Genomic DNA, 9,759 nt, shown 5'->3' with positions numbered 1-9,759 from the left:
CTGCTACGTCCTGCTACGTCTTGTAATGCTGCACAGTGCCCTGCTACGTCATGAACTACTACAAACCACATTTTTTTGGGATTGTTATTGCTACTCTTCATTCTAACCCCAACCGGTTGTCAGAAACCGCCTACCAACAGCCTGGGTCTGGGTCTGGGTCTGTCCCAGGTTTCTGCCTAAAAGGAAGTTTTTCATCGCCACTGCAGCCCTGTTGCTTGCTCTGGAGGAAACTACTAGAACTGTTGGGTCCTTGTAAATCCTGGAGTGTGGTCTAGACCTCCTCTATCTGTAAAGGGTCTCCAGATAACTCTTGTTATGAACGGATACTATCAATATAATATAATATAATTGAATTGAATTGTTTCTTATAACAAGTGGGGGTGTTCTTGTGAGGATACCGACCTTTCTGTGACTCGTGCCTCTCAGTTTTGCCCTGGTACTCGAAGCCCATGGCACTCTTGTCCACCTTGTCGGTCTCAACACCAAACTTGCCGCCAAAGCCCTTGGTGTAATCTGCCGGTGGCCAGAGCACAGGAGGGGGGAGACGGGGGAGACAAATCCCAAGTTAAGACAGGAAGAAGTGGAGCATTGCACACAAGTCTTTCAGCAGCAAATACTTCTCATGAGATTTGACTTTGGTGTAAATACACAGTATCTTCCCACTCTATAGTTTATTTAAGATATCATACAAACACATAAACTCAGAGCATACTTCAGTTGTGTATCTGCCTTTTTAAGAATAGAAAGACTAAGAGAACTGGATGAAAAACCGACAGGGGCATGTTTAAAAGGAACAAGTATCCCACTTGAAATATCCCAATCCCCCCAGAAAACCAGCTGGGTCATAACCAAGCCCAAGACCAGCAACAGACGAGAGGGGGCTGGTTGGTATGTTCCAATCACCTGAAATCTGAGACGAGGATGGAGGAACACAACATTAAAGAAGACATCATTTCAGAAAGGAAATGACCACCTACGACGGTCCTAAGTCCTCTGAGAAAGGTGTAGTGCATCTTAAAACGCTATAATAAGAATCATGTATTATTTAGCACTTGGGAGAAGCAAACATTACGTCACACATGCAACTGAGAACGCTAAAAAAGGAAAACAAAGCCTTTCTTACATTATATAAGGAAGCAAAAGGCTGAAGAATGGAGGAAGAGGAAGAAATGCAAAATAACACGATCGTCAGGACCAACGTGGAGCTGTGCTCAGAGATCAGCCAAGTTGTTTGTGTGTGTGTGTGTGTGTGTGTGTGTGTGTGTGTGTGTCTATCAGCCATGTTTTCTCCACGTCTCTCTGGGTTAACAGGAAGGCCGCACGGCAGGAAATCTACACAAACCTTTCTGGGAATCATGTTTCTCGGTTTTGCCCTGGTAATCGAAGCCCACTGCGCTCTCGTCGACACGATCTGCCTGCACGCCGTATCGCCCCCCAAACCCAGTGGTGTAGTCTACACAGCAAAGCAAGGGAGGGGAGTGGGGGGGTGGGGGGAGGGTAAGGGTCAAAGGTCAGCGTAAAGCAGCATGGAAGCAGTGGTCACGAAGCAGCCCAATTCCAAATTCGTCATTAACATTAACCAGAGGCAGCCGGTGCTAAGACAGAAACCTTCATTATCACACATCAGGTTTTTAAAATCCGCTTCCTTGAAGGAGACTTAGACCATGTGTTGGCCTGCTTGTAGTGAAAACTGTTCTTAAACACTGAATACGTTTACATCCATACTAATATTCCACAATTATTGTGAATATGACAATATTCAGACTTAGATACAATTCATGTAAACAGCACATTCTGTTTGGATTTTCTGAATATTTTTATTTTGAATTTAGCCTTTTCTAAGTGAGACATGTGGGATATACCGGTATTATTTGGGTTTTATTAGCATCCCTTAGACATGTATACTACGCATTCAGAATCTGTGTCTCAATCAGTGCTTTTACAGCAGTTTGCGACAGTTTACAGCCGCTTGCCTGTTTACGGCTTGCTACGGTTGCCAACAGTTTGCAAGGCTGTGGTAGAGATGCATGCCACAAAGAAATGAGAACTACTTTTAAACTTTATGAAAGAATCGGATATCAGAAGGTTTTTGGATATGCGCAAACATCACAACTGCTGGTTGTAAGAATGAAAGAGGGAGGCTGTGTGTGCACGGTCCCGCATCGCTGGAAAAGGTTTTAACTTTCTTTTCTTTTTTTAACATGGCTGCAAGTAAACGGGAATATAATTGTAATTTTTTACTTTAATTAGCCATATAAACAGCTTAGTCTGAATACTGTCTTGCCGAAACACTATGTGCATGTAAAGTAGTCAGTGACACTGCTGAGGAACGGTTGGAATTGGGCAGATGTTCTGCACATGTGTGCCGGGGATGAATGCAACACAAGGTGATGACAGTATGGGGTCATGGGGAATGCAGCCTTAAAATGCTAAAAGCTAAGAAAAGAAGCCAGAGGCGACTCCCAGAGCACTGGGATCACTGCAACGCTGCACACAGTGCAGTGCAAAGTATCTTTATGAGGATTTTGTTTTGGCTCTATTCCAGCACTTGAACCAAAAAATGTTACAATGACCTGTTAACTATCTTAAGCTTTAATCTTAATGTGTTCACATCTTTATCTGACGGATGGAGCTCAACAGTGTGGTTCTGGAAGTAAAAGTCCCGTTCGTTTTCTCAAAAAAGGATGTCTAAAATTAGATTATCTCTTGTGTTCTCTTCCTCACACATTTTAATAGCTTTTTCAGATGTTTGATGTTTTTTGTCACTCTTCCCGAACTTTTTGGTCACAATCTTTCCTAAGTTTTTGATGTTTTCTTCCAGTTTCTGCAGCTTTTATCCCATGTTTCTAATATAAAAAGAAGGTTGAAAACGGTTCTAAACAATCCGAGGTAGAGTGACCACGAGCTACCAGAGTAGGGAAACAAAAGCTTCTGCTCTGTAAAAGTTACAAGTCTGTATGAAATCAACCTTGTTTTAAGAAAAACATGTTTTATTTGCAATGTCATATAGAAGTACTACACTACCCACAATCCTAAGCATAACAGGGGCGCCTCTAACAGATGGGGCTCAAGGTTTTCATGAAAATGTTTACCTCACCCGCGAATGGCTTGAGCGAGCTGCTAATAAATTATAGCAAACTATTGAAGTCTATGATTGCTTATGTACACAGTCTTGTATCTTTGCCTTTTTTGACGTTTTTTAAAATGTTCTTTTGCGCTGAATCAAAAGGTTTTATAGTCACAATCTCTCTTGTAGCTAGTTGGCTTGGCTCCAGGCTCAAAACTCTTTAAATGAACATTTAATTACACGCCAATGGCAATAATTGAACAGGGAAACTCTTACAGAACCACAGCCCTTTAAAAACGGGCAGTGACTGTTGAGCTCCATTTACATCCTCCCAACGAGATAAAAAGGGCTCCAATTTGACAACGTTTACCTAATTCGTTTGTTAAAACACTTTAGCGCAACTTGTGCAGAAGAACAGAGCCACGAAAATAAACAATGTCACTCAGAATACTTACAAACTGCAGTGTTACTAACTAATATGCCAGTAAAACAAAGAGAAAACAACATGCGGTACATCAGCCAGATCATCAAACTGTCTCCTACAGGCAATTAAGTTAGCAAAGCCGCTATAAACTGGCTGAGAAAAGATGATATCAGATACTAGATATTTCAGGAGAATTCTGTCAAACTGAACTACAGGTGATCTGGAGCTGAATCAGACGTGCAAAAAGACAAGTTGAGACATCACCTCTCTGCGAAGCATGCTTCTCCGTCTTCCCGGCATACTCAAACCCAACAGCTGACTGGAATGAGAGAAGAAGAAGAAGAAGAAACAATTACTCTACTGACTACTGACTCGATGCCGGAGTAACTCGCTGGGCAAATTCAAATTGTACCATCGCAAGAACTCTGGATTTCCAGGGTAGCGGCGGTGGGGGTGCCCATTTGTGTGGCGTCCTGCTGTGTTATTTAACCCCCCCCCCCCCAATGTGGCACAAGTAGACTTTAAAATTCAAAATTAGGGTTTTCCCATCAGATCGTTTATAGATCTCAACGTCCGCACTTCAAAGCAGCTTCATTTCACGGAGAAAGAGAGAAAGAAAAGAGACAAAGCAGCTTTGTTGTTATAAGAAACAGTCAGCTGTTACACAGACTCCAGGGTAGGTCGGTGCCTGTGTTTTGGTGTTTTTTTAAACTATTTTGTGGCAGCTATAGAGGCAGTGAGGTGTCCTGTTTCCTGTACGGGACCCTCACTCCGCCTCCAAACGGACTGACAAAACTGATTGAAGGTTACACATGACGTGTGATGTTGGGTTGGGGTGTGTGTGTGTGTGTGTGTGTGTGTGTGTGTGTGTGTGTGTGTGTGTGTGTGTGTGTGTGTGTGTGTGTGTGTGTGTGTGTGTGTGTGTCAACATCAAATTATTTTATGGGATACTGTAATTAACGGTTGCCGTTATCCAGGAAACTAATAAAACCTTAAAACGATACACCAATGTTTCCCGAACTTAGGGTCGGGACCCAAAATGGGTCGCAGACCCGTTTTATTGGGTCGCCAATTGGCAGAATAAAATGCAATCTGACGTGAATGAGCGTTCTATTTTGCTCCACTGGTCTGTTCAGCTCAGATGCTTTGGTAATGGGAACAAGTGAGAGTCATTTTTAAGGATTCTCCCTGTTATTTATCAGGCATTCAAAAGGGAACCGAGCAACGCTAAAGGCATCATTATACTGGAATAAATATACTTCATATACATTTAAATTCATGGTTTGTTCCGTCTTTTGTCCACAGTTTAAAAATGTAGATGTTACAATGATTCATGGTGTTTTTTTTGTAAATTGGGGTCCCGGGGAGACACCAAATTTCTCTTTTGGGTCTTGAGCTGAAAAAGTTTGGGAACCGCTGCGATACACTAACGATTAGAACGTTTCCTGGCACTGCCTTGGCCCAGGTGGGTTTCTGTTTCCTTCAGAGGGAGCCTGCAATTTCATAAAATCAACCAAAATCATGTTTGAAATCAAAAAGATGTCGTCAGCACTGTCAAAAATACCTGGTCGACGCGGTCAGCTTGCACTCCAAACTTCCCTCCAAAGCCCTTGGAGGTATCGGTCTGGGAGCAGTGCTTGGACAACTTGCTCTGGTAGTCATGACCCACAGCAGACTGTGAAGAAACACACAAAAACAGGAGGGGAGGGGGGTCATGATGAAGAAAAACACACAAAAAACACACAATCAAAAACCTAAAAAAGGACAATAAGGGAACATTTGAGGAAGGGAGGGGGTCATGAAAAGAGCAGTACAGCTGGAAACTGGCAGCAGTGGTTTGCAGTGGTGACATCTGACTCATCACAGATGAACAGTGTGGTGTAAACGGTGCTCGGTCATCACATTCACGCCACAAAGACCACACCGCTCGGAGAGAGAAAGAGTGAAAAGGTGAGGGCGGCCAGAGCCACTTGCCAGGAGAGATTACCGAGTGTGAAACGGCCCCAACCGACTCGGCCCCGTTCACACTAACACACACGCTGAGGTGAACATTTGAAAAACTGCTGAAGAGGCTCAAAGGACTCGGAGCTCTTTTACGTTTGTGGAAATTGAATTGGCTTCTTAGATTTTTTATTAAAAGTCCTCTTTCAAAATATGAAAAGCTACAAAATGGTAGATTTTTCATGTAACACAAACCAGGATCTAGCTTTAGTTGCAGGAAAGGCTCCAGCTACAAATGTAGTTTCACCCTTCACAAGAAAAGTTGTGCGAGAAATACAACCAGCATCACGAGACTTCATCCGTCAAGCTATTTTCAACTCATGCTTATTCAACTGTAGTGCAGCTGCACACAGGTAACCTATTCAGAATGAAGTGAAGGGATTGACCTGTGGTTTGTGTTGGTGGCACCACCTCCACTGTTGTGATGCACCGCGACACACTTCATTGATGCAGAGATCGAGACAGCCCAACTGACTACAGTAGTGTTTGACTGCATGTGTGTAACATTAAATCTAGTCTACGTACACGACGTTCCACTTTCTGGATAGTTCCGGTGCCGCCAGAAATACCATCTAATGTCCCTCATTTCGGCCGGATGTCCGTCACCTTCCTCTTTCTTTGTGTTGGTGTTCTAACCTCTAGTGGATTTCTGAGGACTACAGTTAACCGCTCCTCAGATCTCTGCAGGGTAAATCCATCTGTCCAAAACAACTTTTGAGCGTTCACGTTCCACAAAAGCCAACAGTAACATTGTCTATCTGTCCTGTCGTGTGCAACCGACAGCTGCGGTCGGAGGAGACGGTGAAGAAGAAGAGCGAGACGGTCAGCTGTTTGAGCTGGACTGAGAGATCGAAACTCAAAGTGGAAACTGGAGACACATTTTATTGCCAGGTGTAACCGACGCGACTTGTTGATTGTTGTGATTTTGCGGTAAAAATGTAACGCTGCGTGCTAAACTTTTAAACATTTTTAAGCGTTTTACATGGAAACAAATTGGCAAAACACTCCTAAACGGGCCATTTAGTAGCAGATTGAGATCCATGCGCTGAAGAAAGCTCCAGAACAGCTACTAAATGGATCTTAGGGTGAGATGGTTTGGTCAACTTCAATATCACTTTTGCATAGTTACCACTTTATGCTGCAAAGCAGCGATAAATCTAGGACATGGCTCTTTTCGAAGGGTAAAACATGTCAAGTAAAAGCAACAAAAAACAAGTCTGTTCCCCCTTCCTTTGTGAGCTTAAGTCTTGTGGTCCCTCTTACCTTGTCCATGCGGTCCTGCTGCACTCCAAATTTCCCCCCATATCCATGTGAGGCCTTGGGCATTTTGTCCAACTCCTTCTTCTTCAAGCTGGTGTGCTCCGTGGACACTGTGTCGCGCAGCTTGTGGATACTTTGCCACGGAAGAAAAGAGTTAGGAGACACATTCCAGGGCTTTAAACATAGCATTTAATCAGGGGCGGAGCGGGTGAGGCTGACTTCCGGGGCTCCAGGTTTGGCAAGAAATCTAACATAATCAAGTTAATGTGTTTACGTTGGCCTAATCTTCATTTCAGAGAATTTAAGGCCACATTTAATTGGCACTGTTGAGGATTCTCCATTTGCAATGCGAGAAACCCAGATACTTCAGTCAATTTGACTCAAATGTAGCAGATTTATCAGCTCAACATGTGCACTGTGAACTTTACTCCAGCAGAGTGTAACAAAAATAGGTTTCAACATTAGTACCTATGTTGTTCCTAACAAAACAAAAAGGAACATAAAGACAATGTTTGTCTCTTTTTAGGTGGCAGGAGTGAAAATGAGTCATCCTAAACATGTGTTGTGTTCAGCTGGAGGAGGATTTGATACAAATGGGGGTGTTGGCTCTACAGGAGGATGTTTTCCCCCTTATGATGTACAGACTTTTAGGCATTCTCTTATCAAATAGCTTGAAAAGAACTGAAATGCTGCCATATATGGAGTAAAAATTAACTCCACTGGGAAGCACGCCCTCGAACCTCTGCTATATGAAGGTTTGGGTGGAGCCAAATGGGGCTCCGCCCAAACCTTCATACAGCAGAAGTCCGGGGGTACGCATTTAATACTTAAAAGAAGAATGATTTGCTTCCTCACTCTATGTGCTCCTGATGTCCCGAGCCCTCCACCGTCTTGGCCCCCCAGCGCTGCTCCGTCTCCGACACGTCATTCTAGAAATCCAGAAAAAAAAAACACCAAACATAAAAAGGTTTGTTGGCAAAAACAAAATGGTGGCGAGAAGAGTGAAGCTCATGGCACATGTGGAGTGAGGAGAACTAAACGGGGAAATGTAAGGGGGAAGAAGCGTGCAGGGCTACCTCAAAGTCGGGGTCGGTCTCCCAGTCGTCCCCTTCGTCATCTACAGCCACGCTGACCGACTGTCCTGCTGCTGCCTTCCACATCGTTACTGCAACACACACTCTGAAAAACAAATAAAACACTTCTATTTAAAATAGAGCTGGACGAAGTTATTTATTTGTCAAATTTAGATACATTTTTTTCAATTTTATTTAATTATTGTATTCGATTTTATTAAGTTATTGTTCATTTAAGTCATTTATCAATCGAAAACAACCGCCATTCTCTGATTCCAGCTTTTCCAATGTGAGGATTTAGGAAACTTTGGAGGATTCCACGCTGGTTTTGGCAATCTCCGCCTCATTTTAACTTCAGCTGAACTTCAGCTTGCAAAGAACAAGGACTAAAGATTTTGTTCTTTACATTTAGGGCTGCAACTATGCAATTTAGGGCTCTAACATTTAGGGCTGCAACTATTTACAGTGCCGATTAATCTTCTCCAAAATGTCCGAAAATATAGAAGTAAGTTCCATCGCCACTCTCAGAGCCCGAGGTGACGTCTTAAGAGCATCGCTCGGTCCTAAACCCAAAAATATTACATACACAATGACATTAAATTCAGAACGCTGCCTAAACACTACTATATCGTCACGATACTTATGCCACGATACAATATCATGGGGATTTTAAACACTACTATATCGTCACGATACAATATCATGGGGATTTTAAACATTACTATATCGTCACGATACTTACGCCACGATACAATATCATGCAGATTTTAAACATTACTATATCGTCACGATACAATATCATGGGGATTTTAAACACTACTATATCGTCACGATACAATATCATGGGGATTTTAAACACTACTATATCGTCACGATACAATATCATGCAGATTTTAAACATTACTATATCGTCACGATACAATATCATGCAGATTTTAAACACTACTATATCGTCACGATACAATATCATGGGGATTTTAAACACTACTATATCGTCACGATACTTATGCCACGATACAATATCATGGGGATTTTAAACACTACTATATCGTCACGATACAATATCATGCAGATTTTAAACATTACTATATCGTCACGATACTTACGCCACGATACAATATCATGCAGATTTTAAACATTACTATATCGTCACGATACTTACGCCACGATACAATATCATGGGGATTTTAAACACTACTATTTTGTCACGATACAATATCATGGGGATTTTAAACATTACTAAATCGTCACGATACAATATCATGCAGATTTTAAACACTACTATATTGTCACGATACTTACGCCACGATACAATATCATGGGGATTTTAAACACTACTATATCGTCACGATACTTATGCCAAGATACAATATCATGGGGATTTTAAACATTTAAACACGTTGGAAAAATTTCCAACTTCAAATTTTTCCTCAATTTCAAATGGCGTCCCCAAAAGGAACTCAACTCTATCAACATCTGTTTCATCTAAAAAGCAACATCTCTCTGTTTGTTCATCTCACTTTAATGTTATTGCTGCAAAATTGGAATGTCAAACAGACGAACACATCTATAACGAGAAATTTAAACTTTGCGCCTGTGTATTCATACAGTATTGCCACTGAAAATATCGCGATATTATGCTGTATCTATGCCCCCCCTTACCTGCTTTGTAACTGATAAGCTGCAGCGTTAGTTTATCTGGTTCAGGGTGATCTCAAGTGACCTGGCATCTAACTGGGACCAAAGCTGTCCGTGCTAAATCCCAAATAACTGACTGACTCAGCACAATGTGGGCAATTAGCATCTGTGTTGAATCAGAGGCTGCAGGAGACGTGGTTCCAGAGGCTGCAGGAGACGTGGTTCCAGAGGCTGCAGGAGACGTGGTGGTTCCAGAGGCTGCAGGAGACGTGGTGGTTCCAGAGGCTGCAGGAGAC

General features: G+C 42.4%; 2 protein-coding genes across 26 annotated transcripts in view; both read right to left on the bottom strand.

The window, feature by feature from the left end:
• Positions 1 to 9,759, bottom strand: part of ppfia1 (PTPRF interacting protein alpha 1) — a 66,778-nt gene that overhangs the window by 6,300 nt on the left and 50,719 nt on the right. For all 21 annotated transcript variants that reach the window (XR_004654556.1, XR_004654575.1, XR_004654640.1 and 18 more), the window contains one exon: positions 2,052 to 2,058. The gene's annotated coding sequence lies outside the window, so the exon portion shown is untranslated. The remainder of the gene's footprint in view (positions 1 to 2,051; positions 2,059 to 9,759) is intronic.
• The window catches only part of LOC117938111 (src substrate protein p85-like), a 21,665-nt gene that overhangs the window by 10,866 nt on the left and 1,040 nt on the right, over positions 1 to 9,759 (bottom strand). For 3 of the 5 annotated variants that reach the window (XM_034862551.1, XM_034862638.1, XM_034862719.1), the window contains exons 2-8: positions 7,829 to 7,929; positions 7,608 to 7,681; positions 6,756 to 6,885; positions 5,056 to 5,166; positions 3,756 to 3,810; positions 1,343 to 1,453; positions 403 to 513 (exon numbers count right to left, since the gene is read on the bottom strand). In XM_034862551.1, the coding sequence (XP_034718442.1) occupies positions 403 to 513; positions 1,343 to 1,453; positions 3,756 to 3,810; positions 5,056 to 5,166; positions 6,756 to 6,885; positions 7,608 to 7,681; positions 7,829 to 7,912 (676 nt within the window). In that variant the 5' untranslated portion in view covers positions 7,913 to 7,929. The remainder of the gene's footprint in view (positions 1 to 402; positions 514 to 1,342; positions 1,454 to 3,755; positions 3,811 to 5,055; positions 5,167 to 6,755; positions 6,886 to 7,607; positions 7,682 to 7,828; positions 7,930 to 9,759) is intronic. The other 2 variants (XM_034862788.1, XM_034862861.1) reach the window with 1 other exon arrangement.

This window comes from Etheostoma cragini, chromosome 1 (genome assembly GCF_013103735.1).
Source record: "Etheostoma cragini isolate CJK2018 chromosome 1, CSU_Ecrag_1.0, whole genome shotgun sequence".
In the NCBI taxonomy this organism is placed as follows: Eukaryota; Metazoa; Chordata; class Actinopteri; order Perciformes; family Percidae; genus Etheostoma; species Etheostoma cragini.
Note: the sequence above shows the minus strand (reverse complement) of the source record. Positions and strands in the feature narration are given on the sequence as shown.